The sequence below is a fragment of the Callithrix jacchus genome, chromosome 3, assembly GCF_049354715.1.
Source record: "Callithrix jacchus isolate 240 chromosome 3, calJac240_pri, whole genome shotgun sequence".
Classification (NCBI taxonomy): Eukaryota; Metazoa; Chordata; class Mammalia; order Primates; family Cebidae; genus Callithrix; species Callithrix jacchus.
In genome coordinates, this window is record NC_133504.1 from 186,323,069 (window position 1) to 186,342,472 (window position 19,404).

General features: G+C 51.4%; 1 protein-coding gene across 5 annotated transcripts in view; it reads right to left on the reverse strand.

Moving 5' to 3' along the window:
* JAKMIP1 (janus kinase and microtubule interacting protein 1) overlaps nucleotides 1–19,404 on the reverse strand; it is a 174,120-nt gene that overhangs the window by 82,365 nt on the left and 72,351 nt on the right. For all 5 annotated transcript variants that reach the window (XM_035294105.3, XM_035294107.3, XM_035294106.3 and 2 more), the window contains one exon: nucleotides 3,971–4,246. In XM_035294105.3, the coding sequence (XP_035149996.3) occupies nucleotides 3,971–4,099 (129 nt within the window). In that variant the 5' untranslated portion in view covers nucleotides 4,100–4,246. The remainder of the gene's footprint in view (nucleotides 1–3,970; nucleotides 4,247–19,404) is intronic.

Genomic DNA, 19,404 nt, shown 5'->3' on the forward strand with positions numbered 1-19,404 from the left:
AAGTGCTAACCCCCAGGACCTCAAGATTAACTGTGTTTGGAGATAGATCCTAATGAGGTCATTAGGGTGGGCCCAAATCCAATTTGCCTGGATTAGGCAATCTTTAGTAGAAGAAGAAACACAGACATGGATACACACAGAGGAGAAAGCCCTGCGAAGATGCAGGGAGAAGGCAGCCATCGCCAAGTCAAAGAGAGAGGCTTCAGAAGGAGCCAGTCCTAACACTTGGATCTGTGGCTGCTACCTCCAGGACTGTGAGACACCAAACGTCTGTTGTTTAAGCCACTCCATCTGTGGGAATTGATTATGGCAGCCCTGGCAAGCTAACACACCTGGACAAGTCCCTGCCCTCTCCAACCCTTAGCTTGTTCACCTGTAACATGGGGGAAGGCACACCTGACCTCTCAGGTCACTGCCAGGGTCATGACACCCTCTAAAGCACCTGGTGCTATCTGCATAGTAGTCATGTAAATGTCACCCTGATGGTCATGTGAGAGTATGACAGGCAGCCTTGGGCCCTGTGTGTGACTGTCTTATTCATTCCTCAAGCAACCCAGGAGGCAGATACATTGGATGTCCCCATCTACAGATGGGAAAACTGAGGCAGGGGGTTACACAGCTTATAAGATCTCCAGGCAGGGTTGGTGGTGGAGACAGGAGGGAGCCCAGGCAGTGTGATGTGAGTGAGCAGCTTTCCCTGTCACCACAGATGCTGTTGCTACCTCCAGATACAGGCTCCCAGCCCCTGCAGCCCCAGCCATTCAGCCCCATCCCTGAAAGTGACCTGGCCTCTTGACCTAGCTAAAAAGTGAACATGTTGGCATCACCACCATCCATGGCTAAAACAGGCTGGATGCACTCGATCTGGAATCTTGAACACGTAGGGATGGAGACAGGTGCATCTATCACCAAGTTCCAGAAGCTGAGGCCCCTGGTCCAGAACTCAGCCTCTGCTCTGTATGGCCATCCTGAGCTGAGGTTGGAGCCAGAGCCCAGGCTCCAGCCCCATCCCCACCTGGCTCCAGCCCCATCACCCCATTGAAGGCCTGAGTCCCAGCTCAACAAGACAGAGATGCCTGCTGCAATCCCCCAAGCAGCCTCCACCCATTGCTCCAGGTGCTACAGCAGGAGCCAGAGGGCACCTTTAGGGCTTCAGGTAGACCCTCAACTTCTCAAGCCACCCAGGAGCAACCCTGAATCTCTATCCCCTTTCTGTCTGCAGCCTGGCTGGTGGCTTCTCTCTGGACTCACAGAGCCCTGGGCTTGTTCTGCCCTCAAGCCCACCCAAGTCAGAACCAGGCCACCAAACAGGACTGCAGCTGAGCCTGGGCACCAGATGTTGACTGGGCTTTTTATTGTATCCATTAACCAGATCCTCATGACCATCTTAAACCAGGCAGCCATTATTACACCATAATAGCTGGTGTCAGATGAGAAGACAGAGGTTTCAGAGACTTTTAATCACCTGGCCAAGATCATGAGACCAGTTAGGGGACAAGCTGAGGCTTGAAGCCAGGTCTGCCTAGAAAGCCTGTGCTCCTCCCCTCTGTGACAGCCTGTGCTTTAATTAGGCTCCAGGCCTCCAACCAGGCACTGTCCTGACCAGCTCCTGACCAGCTCAAATCTGCCCTAGGAGAGAAGAAAGTAGCTCATGTGCCAGAGCCAGCTCTGTTCCAAGTGTTTCACAGAGTCGAGTCCTGAGTCCAGACCACAGCCCCATCATGCCTGAAAAAGCACGTACAAGGCTTACAAGACCTCAAGGCAGCATAAACCAAAAATAAAATTCGAAGCCTCCTGACCATCAGAACAGACAGACCCCTCCTCTTGGCCAAGGGCATTCCAAAGCTAACCTGAAAAACTAGTTCAGGCCATGATGGGAAGGGGGAAAGTCAGACATGCCTCACTGTGCCCTCCTTCCTTTTGGAATTTAGGAAAAGCTGGTACTGCCATGACCCTGCTGAATTAAACTAGACTTAGCCTGAGGATGCCTTCATGCATGAGTTCCCATACAATGAACTGCAACCTAACTTAGCAGGCAAACTAACCAAAAGCCTGACTTAGGAGCATTTTTAAACAAACAGCCAAGGCTCAGCCAATCACAGCAGCCGAGCATCAGTAAATCACAGGTGACCTGTGTATCAAGGGTCAAGCTGTAACCAATCGAGTGGCCTCAGCATCACTTCTGTTTTCTGTCCCCATAATGACTGCCATATGACCACATGCAGGTTCCTCTGAACCTGTTATGTTCTGGGGACTGCCCCATCCTCGAATCATTCCTTCCTCAGTTAAACTCTGCTAAGCTGAATTTGTCAAACATTTTTCTTTTAACATCCCCCTTCTTGCAGGTAAAAGAAATCAAAGCATGGGGTGTTCAGCGGCTTTTCCAAGGTCACAGCAAGCACTGGTGGGGTCAGGACTCCTGCCCAGCAGTGTCTGTACTGCAAAGGGACAGGTCGCAGGCCAGAGAGGTGAAGTGCCCACCCTTGGCGCCTGGAACAGGCTCTCCACCCAGGCCCCAGGGACAACACTATCCAAGGGCAATACTACTGCAGGCCAGAGAGGTGAAGTGCCCACCCTTGGCGCCTGGAACAGGCTCTCCCCACACAGGCCCCAGGGGCAACACTATCCAAGGGCAACACTACTGCAGGCCAGAGAGGTGAAGTGCCCACCCTTGGCGCCTGGAACAGGCTCTCCCCACACAGGCCCCAGGGACAACACTATCCAAGGGCAACACTACTGCAGGCCAGAGAGGTGAAGTGCCCACCCTTGGCGCCTGGAACAGGCTCTCCCCACACAGGCCCCAGGGACAACACTATCCAAGGGCAACACTACTGCAGGCCAGAGAGGTGAAGTGCCCACCCTTGGCGCCTGGAACAGGCTCTCCCCACACAGGCCCCAGGGGCAACACTATCCAAGGGCAACACTACTGCAGGCCAGAGAGATGAAGTGCCCACCCTTGGCGCCTGGAACAGGCTCTCCACCCCGGCCCCAGGGACAACACTATCCAAGGGCAACACTACTGCAGGCCAGAGAGGTGAAGTGCCCACCCTTGGCGCCTGGAACAGGCTCTCCACCCCGGCCCCAGGGACAACACTATCCAAGGGCAACACTACTGCAGGCCAGAGAGGTGAAGTGCCCACCCTTGGCGCCTGGAACAGGCTCTCCACCCAGGCCCCAGGGACAACACTATCCAAGGGCAACACTACTGCAGGCCAGAGAGGTGAAGTGCCCACCCTTGGCGCCTGGAACAGGCTCTCCCCACACAGGCCCCAGGGACAACACTATCCAAGGGCAACACTACTGCAGGCCAGAGAGATGAAGTGCCCACCCTTGGCGCCTGGAACAGGCTCTCCACCCCGGCCCCAGGGACAACACTATCCAAGGGCAACACTACTGCAGGCCAGAGAGGTGAAGTGCCCACCCTTGGCGCCTGGAACAGGCTCTCCACCCCGGCCCCAGGGACAACACTATCCAAGGGCAACACTACTGCAGGCCAGAGAGGTGAAGTGCCCACCCTTGGCGCCTGGAACAGGCTCTCCACCCAGGCCCCAGGGACAACACTATCCAAGGGCAACACTACTGCAGGCCAGAGAGGTGAAGTGCCCACCCTTGGCGCCTGGAACAGGCTCTCCACCCAGGCCCCAGGGACAACACTATCCAAGGGCAACACTACTGCAGGCCAGAGAGGTGAAGTGCCCACCCTTGGCGCCTGGAACAGGCTCTCCACCCCGGCCCCAGGGACAACACTATCCAAGGGCAACACTACTGCAGGCCAGAGAGGTGAAGTGCCCACCCTTGGCGCCTGGAACAGGCTCTCCACCCCGGCCCCAGGGACAACACTATCCAAGGGCAACACTACTGCAGGCCAGAGAGGTGAAGTGCCCACCCTTGGCGCCTGGAACAGGCTCTCCCCACACAGGCCCCAGGGGCAACAGTACTCAGCTGCTGCTGAGCTGGCACCAGCCCCCACCTTGCTCTTTTCCTGCTGGAACTCGATCTGAATGCTGGTCAACTTGGCCCGCAGCTCCTCGTTGGCCATCTGCACTGGGTCCGTCTCCATCTCGGGCTTCTCGCCCTTGCTCCGACCTTTCTTCGACATGCTTCCTCTTGGGTCAAGGTGCTGAGATCCTGCGGTTCACACCCGTTCACGCACACCAGCCAGCAGGCGCGGCTACCAGCTCCACCGTGCTAACCAGTTGCGCAGGGCTCAGCTCGCCCTCCGAGGAAACCACCATCACTTGGGATCCTGAGGGAAGGAGGGAAACTCAGTTATCAGGGAGAGAACAGTGGGGAGCTGGTGACCCTGACTAGGGCACTGTGGGTCAGGCACCTGCCACTCCCAGGACTGACCTAGAGCCTCCCTGATGGGGGCTACAGCAGAATCTCTTGGAGGTTCTTAAGGCGAGGAGTCCTGGGCCCACCCCTAAAGAATCTGATTTGCATTTCTAACAAACTCACAGGTGAGGCTCCCAGGTGACCACACCTTGAGTAGTTTCAATCCATACTGCCCCCATCAAGATAAGACCAGCTCATCTCAGCAGCCTGCAGACTACGGTCTGCCAACATCAGTGAGCCTGAGTCTCCCAAGGTGCTTCTTCCAAAAAGCAGGGCTCTGATCCTCACCCAGAGCTCAACGTGAGGAATGTGGTGGGCCAGGAAATCTGCATTTCCATCCATAGTCCCAGCAAATTCTGAAGCAGGGTCTGAGGACCACACTTTGAGAAATGGGCTTTTCGATTTCAGAGGTTAGTGGTTCCCTTCCCTACTAGGTAGATGATGTCACTCAGTGTTACAGATGAGGAAACTGAGACACACAGAGGTTGACTGCCAGTGATGTCACTCAGCTACTGAGAGAGGAAACAGTATGAACCTGATCAAGGTCCACAGCTGGAAGTGGGTGAGCCAGGACTGAGACTAACCACCGCCCCAAGCTGCCTCAGAAAGCCATCTCTGCTCTCCCTTCCCATCACACGTCTCCTGATCATTTTCCATCTCATAAACTGTGATTTACTTAGTTCTCATCTATGTCCGCTCTGTGAGGATGGGTTCCCAGTAAGCAAAGCCCAGGTCTGCTCTGCCCCCACTGCGTCCTCCATGCCTAGAAGACAGGGCAGCACATAAGATGTTTTCCATCCGGATCCGCTGAGTGAGTCAATGAATGAATGAGTGAGTGAGTGACAGCAGGAGAGTCATTAGGTGCCATTCATGTGCCAGGGCCTGTGGCAGGAGCAGGGAATCCCATCCCATCATCCTTGGAACACCCGGTGAGAGAGTATTTTACTAAGCCCATTTGAGATGAGGAAATAAAGCACAGAGAGGTGACGTAAGCTACCTAAGTCCACACAGCCCATTGAGTGGTGGCGCTGGGATTAGATCACCTAGGGAACGAATGCAGAGCCAGGAGGGAACACTCCAGGGTTGAGGAATGCTAACTTGGGAGGTTGGGCAGAAGGGACAAAATTGGCAAGGAAGGCCGTGAACAAGCCTGAAGGAGGGAAAGCACCAGAGAGGCTGCAGAAGATCATGCGTCTAGAAGGAAGATGCCAACAGTGGGCAGCCCTGAAGAGGTCAAAGTGAGGAACTGAAGCTGGCCACAGGACTCGGCTGCCTGGAGTCCATGTGACCTCAGCCTGTGGGTGGGAGGTGCAGGAAGTACAGGGGTGCCCAGGAATGGTCTGGCTGGGGTCTCCGCAATGCCAGTGCGTCGGCAAGGTCCAGATGCTCAGTGACCATGAACTGAAGTCAGGCATGCCCTGCTAGCCCTGGGGCCCTGGGACGTCCTTCCAAACTATAAAATCTGAGAGGCAGTGATGGAGACCAGTGGCCTTCCTCCTGAACAGGAGACAGCGGTGTTTCTCAACACTCCATGAAGGATTATTCTGGGCTCATCAACATCCCCGCCGATCGATTCCGGAAAGGTACATTCTGTCTTCGGATAAGTATGAACTCCATTTGCCTTGATCTGACTTAGAGCTTGATACATGATTTATTCCTCACCTCCTCCGACCTGCCGCTTTTATAACCATAGCAGTTCTCAGAAATCAGCCTTCCAGTCTGAAGTACACCTCCCCATACCCTGATCAGCAGGAAGGCACACAAAACACGACACCCCAAAAAGGAAGCTTACTCCTTTTTATTCCTTTCTGTGGCCATTTCTAGGAATGTGCCTTAAGGAAATACGAGAGATACAGTCTCTGATAAAATACTTGGATGTTCATCCCAATAGCACGGTGCTCAGCAGAAGGGATAGATTAAGTAAACGAAGTCTAAGCCCCGACAGCAGACTCCACATAGCAAAAGGTCAGTGCCACAAGACTGGGTGTGGTGCCTATAATACCAGCACTTTGGGAGGCAGAGATGGGAGGATCACCTGAAGTCAGGAGTTTGAGACCAGCCTGGCCAACATGGTGAAACCCCTTATGTACTAAAAATACAAAAAAATTAGCTGAGCTGAGGCAAGATCGCACCATTGCACTCCAGCCTGGGAGACTCTGTCTCAAAATAAATCAACAAATAACAAATACAATTTATAGTCTTAATTTTCTGCTATATATAATACACACACACAAATATATTTGCTAATTCTTTTCACTCAGTCATAAATATGTGTTGAGCACCTGCAAGGTGCCAGCCCTGTACCCTGGGCATATGGGGAAAGGATGCAGCAGCCATGCCTCCAGGAAACGGATGGGACCCCCCCGCCCAGGGGGATGCAGTTACAGGTGATACCTATTCTCTTCTTTAGACTCTTCTAGATAAGTATGCTTTCCTATTTCAATGATTGCTTTTCAGAAGAAACAGTGCATTATTTTTAAGAAAGTCAAGAAAAATATCTGCAATTAGCCAGGAAGGACACTAGAAAAAAGCTGAAGAGAAAGCAGATGGACCATACCCACAGGGGCAGCCCACCAGGCTCACAGGCAGGATGGGGAGGCTGCAGGTCTGCCTACTCTTTGGGCTGCCAGTGGGGGAAAGGGGGCCCTGCCCTGTGTGTCAACTGTCAGCTCCTCTGGGTCAGGACTTTGGCTTCAACTTTTGTGTGCCCCACCCTGTGCCCAAAGTCCAAGCTCGATCCAATTCCAGGATGAATAAATCTCCATAGGCCGATGCCAGGCCGGGCCGCAGTGAGTGTGGAGATGAATGGAGTGCAGGAGGGGAGGGTGTCCAAAGTTCTGGGCCAAGTCAACCTCGGAGCTCAGGGAGGCCCCCAGTAACCGGCCTCTGTGCCATGCAAACACTGTTGAGGGTCCTGATGCTCACAGCGCCACACGGTATTACTGCAATCAGCCCATCTGGCTGTGGGCTGCACAAAGGTCTCATCGACAGGAGTGGCAGCAGGGCACTCTCCTGTCTGAGCTGAGCTTGGTGTCTGCTGCACCCAGGGCTTTTCATTCTGAGCCCACTGCCCAGTGTCAAGGAAAGAGCACAGCCCTGGCTCAGTGCAGCAGGCTGGAGGGTGACTGACTGCTCAGGACACACAGGAGGCAGAGTCCTCAGAGAACGCTCCTTCCTGAAGGCATGTGGAGCTCCCCTGCTGACCCTGGACCTTGTCTGGCATATAGGCCAAGGATGGCAAATCTCCACCTCCCGTGAACCAGTCCTATTGGTTCCAGAACTGAAGTATCTCTGCAGCCCACCCATCTCTAAAAACATGAGCCCCCTTGTCCCAGCCTCCATGTCATTTGTCTGTGCCTTGGAAGCCTGGCTATCCCTTAATTGCCCACAGAAAATAAATATACCAGGCCTGCAGGAGGACCAGACGGAGTCCGGGCCATCACAGAACTGTCTGGTCAGGGAGACCACTGTGGAAATGAATACATAAAATAATGATGGCTTGCAGTATGTGCTGGAAAAGAAAAGTCTACAGAGCACTGTGATACACAGCTATCAAATATCACCTGTCATGGGCAGGCGGTGGGGAGGGCAAACTGCCACACACATGGGGTCCTACGCCAAGCACAGAGTCAAGACCAGCTATGCATTTGCAGCCCAGCACAAAATGAAAATGTGAGGCTCCTTGTTCAAAATTATTAAGACTTGCATGACGGTGACAGCAGAGCATTAAACCAAGAGCTAGTCCCTCTGAGTGCAGGCCCTACAGGACAGCACAGGTCATGTGCCAGTGAAGCTGGCCCTGGACAGAGTTCAAGTCCTTCCCTGAGCATGCTGGGAAGACATTAGTAAGGCGTGACTCAGATTTCCATTTCACTAAAGTGCAGATGATAACATCCGTACCCCAGAGGTGGTGGTGAGAGTGAAATTGTTCCCTGCCTGGCACACAGGAAGCATTGCAGAGGCTCTGCGACTCTCATCCTGCTGTTTCAAGGGCACTCGGGCTGCTGAGGCACAGACAAATGACATGGAGGCTAAGACAAGGGGACATGTGTTGGAAACAGATGCTTGGTGCCACCAAGAAAACTCAGCACTGAGACAAAGGATCTTTCAGCAATTTTTACTTCCTGTAGGAAAGGTACTCTCACTAGCCATCTTGCTACGAGAGTACAATAAACAAAGGAACACAGATATATTTATCTCTTATGCATTTGGGGTCGTCCTTACTGCTGTGTCTGATCTCCATTGGCTGGAGTCAGACCTCACAATCTAAACTAAAACCCAATTGGCCAACAACTTAAAACTTTTCTAAAGAGGTAAAAGCAATGGAGAGCTGGGCCATGCCTGTGAGCACGTCCAGCACAGGTATCTTGGTTAAAGTACAAGGGCATAGAATGTACTACGTGCCTGTAAGCATGGCGTGTCTAACAGCTACATAAAATGGGGCGTAACAAAGAGTTATTAGCACACTTATTCTTTAACAAGAAAGGAAACTTTAAAAAGGAACTTTTACTTCCCACAGCATGTGATCTCAGACCTGGGTGGGCTGCAGAGATATTTCAGTTCTGGAGCCAAGAGGACCGGCTCAGGGGAGGTGGATATTTGCCACCCGTGACCTATATGCCAGGCTCTTGGCCTGACCCCCACAGCCTTCCACAATGCCCACCAACAATATCTGCCAAGGCACTGGGTCCAAGGCCTTGTCTGGCCTTCTCAGGCCTGCTGCAAAATTTCCTCCCCTCCTTAAAGCACAGCCTCATGGTGACAATTGGAGAGGCAAGGAGAAGGGTTGGGACCCTGGACTGAGGCCACAGGAGACAAAGGCAGAGCTCTGGTTGGGCAGCAAGGCCGGGCTTCTGGCTGATGATGGCTGAGGCGGGCTGAATGGTGATCCCAAAAAGATATGATCACATCCTGCTCCCCAGAACCTGCGGATGTGCCCTTATTAGGAAAAAATGTCTTCAAAGATGTCATGAAGTTAAAGATCTCAAGAAGAAATCAACCTGGAGCAGGGTGAAGTCTAAATCCATTGACAAGAGTCCTTCTTTTAGGAGATGCGCAGAGAAGGCGCACAGGAGAGAAGCCCAAGAAAAACCAGGGAAGAGACTGGAGTGCTGAGGCTACAGCAGGGAAGCCCAGGACAGCCAGCAGCCGTCCAGCGCTGGAGGAGGGAAAGACTGGCAGCTTCTCCCCTAGTGCCTTTTGAGGGAATGTCGCCCCGCCAGCACTGTGATTTGGGATTTCTGACCTCTAGAACTATGAGAATAAATTTCTGTTTACCACCCAGTTTGTGGTCATTCTTTATGGAGGCCACAGGAAATTAATATACCAGGCATGCAGGGAAAAACCGGGGCCGGATGTGGTGGCTCATGCCCATAATCACAGGACTTTGGGAGGATGATTCGGATGGATCACCTGGGGTCAGGAGTTTGAGACCAGCCTGGCCAACATGGAGAAACCCTGTCTCTACTAAAAATACAAAATTAGCCAGGTGTGGTGGCACATGCCTGTAATCCCAGCTAGTTGGGAGGCTGGGGCAGGAGAATCACTTGAACGTGAGAGGCGGAGGTTGTAGTGAGCTGAGATCGCGCCATTGCACTGCAGCCTGGGCAACAAGAGCGAAACTCCGTCTCAGAAACAAACAAACAAACAAACAGAAAACCACTCCTGGAACACACTCAGCACTTTGTTTAGCGCCCAGGGAAACCAGCTTCTCAGAGCACAAGTCTGAATAAGCCTTGCCCCTCGCCACACTGTGTAACATCACCAGGAAACCACAATGCCTCCCCTCTCAGCAGGGCCTAGCACATCCCTCTATAGTCACAATTCACAACCTATGAGGTGAGAATAGAAGGGACCTTTGCTTCCCAGGTGCAGATGAAAAAATTAAGGCTCAAAAGCAAACGTGAATTGCCCAAGATTGCTCAGTGATATGGTGGCTGCAATGAGATTTCCAATTCAGGTCTCCTGCTTCTAATCCCACGTGGCCTAATATTTTTATAACAGGATTCAAATAACACAGACACAAAAAGAAAATTAGCTCCTTCAAGGCAACTCAAATCCAAACAGTATCTGATAAGCAGAAATTCCAGCCCATCACCAAGAGGTCTTCTTTGTAACACTTCCTGCTCATTTCACCAAAAATTACATGGGAGATCCCAGGGGGCTCCTTGGCGAAAACGTGAATGAGGTAGCTGGGCAGAGTGAAATCCTTTCTGTGGACAGAAAATAATTTGTCCTAAAGAATCAAGCCACACTTTTTTTTAATACACATTCATTACTTAATAAGCCCTTAGGGAAAAAAATCTCTGAGTAAGTATATGCCTTTGGTTTAAATATCTAAATCCAAATTGATTGTGCTGACTTAAAAAGCTACAGTGGCATTCCTACCCCAGGCTCAGTAATATGCTTCCTGGGAATTTATTCTAAGGAAGTAATTCCTGAAAGGAAAAAAGCCATATGCCTAAAGATGCGTGTGGCATAATTTGAATTATTGATGGCAATGGAAAACTGGAAATAACCTCAGGGCCCAAAAGTTGTTGGTGGCCGAGTGAGCAAAGGCACACCAGCCAACTCAGAAACAGCCCAGGCAGAGGCAGGGAGGGAGGCCCATGGACCACAGCGGCCCGTGAGCCCTGCTAGGCGGCACCTGGAGAGATGGTGAATGTGCTTCTCACCAGTTCACATCCCTGGATTTTCAGTTTCACTTTAAATCCCGTAATGGTGCTCATGCTGTTTATGTAACCAACAAAATAATGAAAGACATGGTACTGGGCTCTCTTCTGAGCAGAACCAAAATACCAGAAATACCAGAGTGAAGCTCATGCTCCAGGCCAGCTTCAACTCCTTCCATGAATTCTTTGTGGCCCAAGTGGGGACTCAGAGGCTGTCAGAGTCTCCACTCCACAGAGCTGCTGGATGCTAAGTGCCTTCAGGTTTGGGCATTTCTTGGCACACTTCCCAGCACAAAGGGATGCTCAAAAAATGGTAGCAGGCTGGGTGCAGTGATTTGCACCTGTAATCCCAGCATTTTGGGAGACCAAGGCAGCTGGATCACCTGAGGTCAGGAGTTCGAGACCAGCCTGGCCAACATGGTGAAACCCCATCTCCACCAAAAGTACAAAAATTAGCCAGGCATGGTGGTGCACACCTGTAAGCCCAGCTACTCGGGAGGCTGAGGCAGAAGAATCGTTTGAATCTGGGAGGCGGAGGTTGCAGTGAGTGGAGATTGTGCCTCTGCACTCCAGCCTGGGCAACAGAGCAAGACCTTGTCTCAAAAAAAAAAAAAAACGGCAGCAGCTTCATTATCATCATCTTCATCATCATCATCATTCTCATTGGCCTGAGCTGCCGGATTTGCCAACAATATCCACAGCTTGACCCAGGATTTTTCCTGCGGCTCTATCAACCGTGGGCTTCGTAAGGGGCAGGGGCGTCAAATAGTCCTCAGTGTTCAGACCCAGGACAGCATGACTATTTGGAGGCCAATACTCTCTTGACTTCAACTCCCCTCTCACCTTCCAAAGAACTGTGCCAGGCATCAGGAGAGCAAATGTTGCAAGCAAGCTAAATGTCCTGCCATAGGGAATTCCTCATGCTACAAAACTGCACTAGTAAATCCAGCAATGGCTATGCAGTGGAGGAGCGCACGCCATCACAGACATGCAGCCTGCACCTGGACCCAGCAGGGAGCACACAGCAAAGGCACGGGAAGTGACAGGGGTGAGCCCTTGGCACACACCATCTACTCTAGTGACCACAACACGGCTCCAGCGATGTTCAAGAGCATTAAACGGAGGAGCCGGATCTGATTTTTCCAGAGAAAGCTGACATTGATTTTTATGTGAAATTTCCCAATTTGTACAAGTTAGAAACTAATTCACGCAAATTTGTTTAAATATTGTGCAGCCCAAACAGAAACCATCTGTGGACCAGACTTGACCTGTGGCCGTCACCTTGCAGACTCTGATGTTTGTCACCTATTAAATGGAAAAAGCAACTAATATAATTGTATATACAGCATACTGCAGTGTATATGTATAAGTAATGTGTATATATATACTGCATAAAATATACACTGTATATATGTACATTTGTAGGCAGGCTTATGTTTAAGTATAGGCATTTAAAATAGCATTGACAGGGCCACATGCAGTGGCTCACGCCTGTAATCCCAGCACTTTGGGAAGCTAAGGCGGGCAGATCACTTGAGGTCAGGAGTTCAAAACCAGCCTGGTCAAAATGGTGAAACCCCATCTCTACTAAAAATACAAAAATTAGCCTGTAATCCCAGCTATTTGGGAGGCTGAGACAGGAGAATTGCTTGAACCTAGGAGGTGGAGGTGGCAGTGAGCCAAGATCAAACCACTGTACTCCAACCTGAGCGATGGAGTGAGACCCTGTCTCTAATAATAATAAAATGGCATAGACAAATATTTACAATCTATTAAGAGTGGACGTCTTTCAAAGAGGTAAGGATACTTGGGTTTTTCCTTCTGTTTAGATTTGATTTTTGCCTGGATACATTTTCTAAAGGATCTACAAAGATTCTGCATTGCATATTTAGCATGAAAATCACAAAAGATTCTTGTCTTTAAAAGACTGTGCCAAGATTCAAGGATTGGCAGAGGCCTTATGAAGAAAAATAACATAATGTGATATAAATAGGGGTTAGAGGGAGCAGTTGCTGACCTGAACTCAAGTCCCACACAAGCAAGTGCCAGCTCTGGGATGTGGGGGACTTCAGTTCACATCCCTGAACTGTTGTTTCATCAGCTGCAAAGCTGGGAGGACAGGGCCCGGCCCATGTGGTGTGGGGGTCGGGGGTGTGGGGGATGTGGAGGGTGAGAGCTCGGGCTCAGGAGCCACAAGGACTGTGTGGGTTCTTAGCTCTTCCATTTACCAGCTGTGTGACCTCAGACAAGAGGCTTCATGTCTCTGTGCCTCAATTTCTTCATCAGAAAATGAGGCTAGTAATAATTCCTTCCTCACAAGGTTGTTGTGGGTATGGAATGATTTCATACTTTTAAGGTGTTCAAAACAGGCACCAGGCTGTAACAAGCACTCGGTTAGAGTTAACAGCCAATAACCATTAATAATTATAATGATTTAACTCAAAGTAAAAAAAACCCTTTGAACGAACGATGTCCCTTGTTAACATTGTAAGAATTTAGCAAATGCGAAAGGTTCCGTTTTTCTATTTTCTGCCAATGCGACTAGTTTTCAACATCCCCTGCAAAATGCTCACCTATCTGGAGGTCGTACAGTCCCGTGGAACAGAGATCTTGCCACTGAGGGAGGAGGCATGGCTTCTGGGGGGACCAAACCCCCCACAGAGAGCCAGCACACATGACATAGTAGGCAAAGCCCCCATCCCAGGCCCAAACCTGAAGGCACTCAGCCTCCAGCAGCTCTGTGGAGTGGGGACTCTGGCAGCCTCTGAGTCCCCACTTGGGCCACAAAGGATTCATGGAAGGAGTTGAAGCTGGCCTGGGGCGTGAGCTTCACTCTGATATTTCGATTCTGCTCAAAAGACAACCCAGTACCATTTCTTTCATTATTTCGTTGATTGCATAAATCCTGATTCTCAGGACTTTCACACAATCCTAGTAGGTGAGCTGTCTGTTCTCCCAGCCCAGGGCCAAATGGACACAGGGAACTAGAAAACAGCATTGTGCAAAAGGCAAAGACACAGGCAGGAAAAGGAAAGACAGCAAAGATTTTCTACCATGCCACCACCACAAAAGAGAGAGGAGATTAAAATAAAAAGTCCATTCATACTTGAAAAGAAAAAGCCTGATGGGGTATGGTGGCTCACATCTATAATCCCAAAACTTTGGAAGGCCAAGGCAGGAGGATGGCTTGAGCCCAGGAGTTCAAGACCAGTTTGGGCAACAGAGGAAGACCGTGTCTCTACAAAAAATTAAAAAGTTAGCTTGTGGTGGCACGAGCCTGCAGTCCTAACTACCCAGGAGACTGAGGTGGGAGGAGCTCCTGAGCCCAGGAGTTCAAGGCTGCAGTGAGCTGTGATGGTGCCACTGCACTCCAGCCTGGGAAACAGAGCCATGAGACCATGTCTCTAAAAAACAAAAAAAAGGCCTGGGAAATCTAGGAAATTAACTTTATTAGGAGACCTCATTTTTCAGTGACAGGAAATTAACAAGGAGCTTGCTGTCTCTTTTCATACTGATGCAAAATAGTTAGAGGAAGTTTTAAATGAAACTTCTGTAAGGCATAGTCAATAATGTCAACCAAGTTAAGTTTTCCTAACACATACTCTAGGCTTGGAGGCAAAATGCCTCTTGGAGGTAAAGCGGACCCAGAATGAGGGGCAGGAGGCTCAATCCCTTGCGCCAGCTCTGCCACCATCCCCCAGCCCTGGTCTGGTTGTGTTCTCTCCACCCAGGACTCTCCATCCATAATGTAGGTGGGCCGTGTAGACGGCAATACGTGGGATGAGGGCTGGCAACCATTGCTAATCCCAGAGAGGGTCACCTTCAGCCAGGGCTCTCAGGCCCCTGTGTCCCATCACAGACACCGGGTCACAGCTGGCGGGTCTCATCAACATAGAAATGACAACAGAGCAGCCACCTGCACCAGCACATTCAGAGCACTTGGTGACCTGGACCCAGTTCCATGCTTAAGTGTGGCAGCTTAATCGAGAATGGGCCCGAGGCTTCCCCAACCCTCAACATCCAGCCACCAAGAGCCATCCCCTAACACTTCTGTTCTCAGAGACGGCCCCTACTGCCACTGCCCCAGCTCACCCTCACCCTTGCCTGTCTGCATTCATGTGACTCAGTGGCCTCCCCTGGTCTAGGCCTACCTGCCAACTCATCCAGGCTCTAGGGTCATGGGCAGTGACCCTCCCCATGGTTCCCTGCTGATGTGGCCTCACCAAGTTGGGACACAGGCCACTCGATGCCACTCTCCTAGCTCCATCTATGGCCGCAGCAGCCCACACTGTCCAGACTTCCTTTCCTGGGTCAGGTTCATTCTGCACCCAACAAATACCTAAGAGTCCCTCATGTGTCTGGGAGGGGGTGATTCTGTGCATGTTATACACACAAGCATGAACATACCACAGAGAAACACATGCACACAAACACACACACCATGCAGAAACACACACACACGCCCCCCCACACCCATACGTAAACCACTCATAAGCATGCATACACCATTCAGAAAAACACACACATACACACAGCATGCAGAAACACACACCACACATGCCCCTCCACACACCACACATGCCCCTCCACACACATACACCACTCACAAGCACGCACACTCCAACAGAAACACACACACACAGCATGCAGAAACACACACACACATGCCCCCCACACCCATACATACACCACTCACAAGCATACACACACCATACAGGAACACACACACACACACACCATGCAGAAACACACACCACACATGCCCCTCCACACACATACACCACTCACAAGCATGCACACACCATACAGAAACATGTGCACACACACACAGCATGCAGAAACATGTGCACACACATCACACATGCCCCCCACACACACCCATACATACACCACACAGAGACACATACCACACACGCCCCCCACACCTATACATACACCACTTAAAAGCACACACACATCAGACAGAAACACACTCCATACAACATACATGCACACATACTGCACCTCACAAAGACACACCACACATCATACAGAAACACACCACATACACCATACAAACACACACACTGCAAAGCTACACCATACACAAATACACACACCATATAGAAACACACCACACATGCACACACATCCCATGCATACACCACTCACAAGCACGCACATCATACAGAAACACACCCCAGGCAACACACTGCACCATACATACACAGACATTACGCACACATCATACAGAAACCCACACCACATATGCGGACACACACATACACACCACACACAAATACACACATCATACAGAAACACACATTCCATACAACACACACACCACACACAGACATTACACACACATCATACAGAAACACATACCACATATGCCACACTACACACACACCACACGCAGACATCACACACAAATACATCACGCAGAAACACACACCCTATACAACACACATACACACACACCACACGCAGACATCACACACACATCCTACAGAAACCTACACCACATATGCCACACACACATACACACACCACATGCAGACATCACACACAAATACATCGTGCAGAAACACACACCCTATGCAACACACATACACACACACCACACGCAGACATCACACACACATCCTACAGAAACCCACACCACATATGCCACACACACGTACAGAAGACACACCCCTATACCACACTCAGCAGCGCAGTCAGTGGCTCCGAAAACAGGGCAGGCTCCCCAGCAATCCCCGGCCAAGGAATGTCAATCTCTTTCTTCTGAGGGAAAACTGGGCTGGTGGGGTTTGGAGCCTGGCACGTCGCCCCATCTGCCTCACCACACGCTGCCCATCTGACCCATGTGAGCCACAGCAAGCCGAGGGGCAGGCAAAAGGCACAGGCTGTTCTCCCAATTTAGAGATGAGAAAACTGAGGCTCAGAGTCACAGCCACGGCACACCCCACACACTGAAAACTCACACTGTGGGGTTGCTGAAAAGCCAGACATTCTGGAAGGAAAGATGAGAAGCAGAGGAAAGGGGAGAGTCTGTGCCATGGGGGAGCCTGTGCCTGAGGGAGCAAGAAGAGGCCAGGGTGGCAGGCACAGGCTGGGCCTGGTGGGGGAGGATAGGCTATCAGCCTTGGGCTCCCCAGCTAATGGCTTAGGAGGAACAGTAGCAACGGCGACCTCGCTGGCACATTGGTGAGGCCCAAACGGGGCAACAGCTGTGTCAGGACTTGGTGGGCTGGGAGGTGGCCTGGAAATATGGCCCCGCACTGTGTTCAGAGAAACAATGTGAAGGAAGACGAGGCCAGCGGGCACCTGGGAAGGTCCCACAGGCCACATCCTCCCTTCCCTCCTGTGGGATTCCCTCCTTCATCCCCCTTCCCCAACACGCAGTCCCACAGCCTCTCTCCAAAGTCCTTCCAGTGACGGGAGGCCCCCTCCGCCACCGGGCTCACCCTTGGCAACCCTTACTTCAGAAAGCACTTCTCATTTCGAACCAAAAAGAAGCAAACAAAAAACGGCGCCCTTATAACCTCTGCCCTTAGCTCCTCCAGGCAGTCGGAAGCCCCCAAAATTCGTCTACTTCCACTCCTGCATACAGGAGCCCTTCAGACATCAGAAAGTTGGCATCCACCCTTCCGTCTCTGGGTAACACCTGCTATTTATCAGGTGCCCTATCCGCCTTCCACAGGACAATCTCATTTGACCCCCACAACAATGCCCTGTGAAGGCTGTGATGCCAGGACCACCACCGCCTCCATCTGCGGGTGAGTGAAACGGGTGAAGATGCTGCCCCTGAGACAGTCACTAACCACAGTCATGTGGTTAGAAAAAGGCTTTAGAGCCAGACAGACATGAATTCACCTCCCAGGCAGGTCACTTGGGGTCTGGGGTCAGTTCTCTGAGTTGTCTGTGTCTCAGTTTCCCCATCTGTGAAATGGGGATCTCTCACTGCATCAGGTTCCTAGACTATCAGAGCCCCACAAGTGATGGCTCTCCATGGTCAGGGCAAGGGAAGTGTCCCTGCAGGTGTGTCCTCCAAACGGGTGGACAGAAGGCCACCTGCTGCCAAAGCCAAGGCCCAGGGGCTGCAAGCAGTGAATGAGCTCAGAAGGGACCAGGAGGGAGGAGGGAGTGAAGGGGAGTCTTTACTGGCACAAGGTCCAAGCCTGTGGCCTGGGAAATTTGTCCCCACAACAGGAGACCCAGCTGGTCTTCAATGTGCTTCTTCAAGTGGAGAAAAAAATGAATGGATCCATTATCTGCCTGACAAAGCCCCAGCCTGGGTGAGCAAACATGGGAGCCACGTGCCTCCTCTGTCCATTCCCTCCGGGGCTTGCTCCCCACATGCACCCCCAAAGCCCCACATTCCACCTGCCAAATTCTCTCTGGAGTCCCTCCAGTCCCCCCAGCCTTGTCACCTGCAGCTGGCCTACCTCACAGGCCTCCAGGGTCTCCCTGCCCCTCCTCCTCCCAGCCACTCACCCAGGGCTACCAGAGAGTACCACCTGTAGCAAGCATCAGCCACACCCCACCCCTGCAGAGAAATAAAACAGCAGAAACAGGAACGCACCTGCAGCGGTCCACTGCCTGGAAGTCCCACACCCAGTGGGTGTCTTGCCGGGCCCCTGGCCATCTCAGGCGTCTGGTCCACTTGCTGCCTTTGGATGCCTTCCATGCCATCTGGTTTAGTTAAGTCTCTACCAGGCAAGGTGCTCACCCCAAGCAGGCATCAGTACCCCCAGGAGCCCTCTTTGAACACCTGCTGGATGATGAAGACATCACATATCCCACTTTCACTCTCACCCTGTGAGTGTCTCCACATCTACAGAGTTCAGGCAGGAGGACACATGCCATTCAGCCATCAATGGACACAGGTGTCCTGATTCCTTGGTAAAAACACTCACCCCTTCTGCAGAGCCTAGTACAACTAGACAAGAGCTGGCACATGTGTGGTCAGACGCTGGGTGTGACCCCACCCCATGCCAGCCAGGCACCCTCAATCTTCAAATATGGCCCTTGGCTAAATGGTAAGATACTGACCATCAAGGGCCCTTGGCCTTGCTCTTGGATAAACAAAGCCATGCATGTTTGATCTCCACAATCTATAAGGCTTGAGATCAGATTGAAGTCGACTGGTTAAATACATCACCCCATTATTTGTTCAGCACAAGTTTGTGGCACACCTTCTGAAATCCAGAGGCCATGCTGGGTATGGGGACCAGGATGCTGAGCAGGACCCATCACGCCCTGCCCTCATGATGCTGATGGCCATTCCTACTGAAAGCTCCTTCATCCAGACCCCCACTCAGCTGCTGTTCTCAGAGTTTCCCTACACAGATCAGAAGGAAACCATCCTTTGCATTGTAAATATGGCCAAGGGGTTAGGATGAGATTTCTCCGT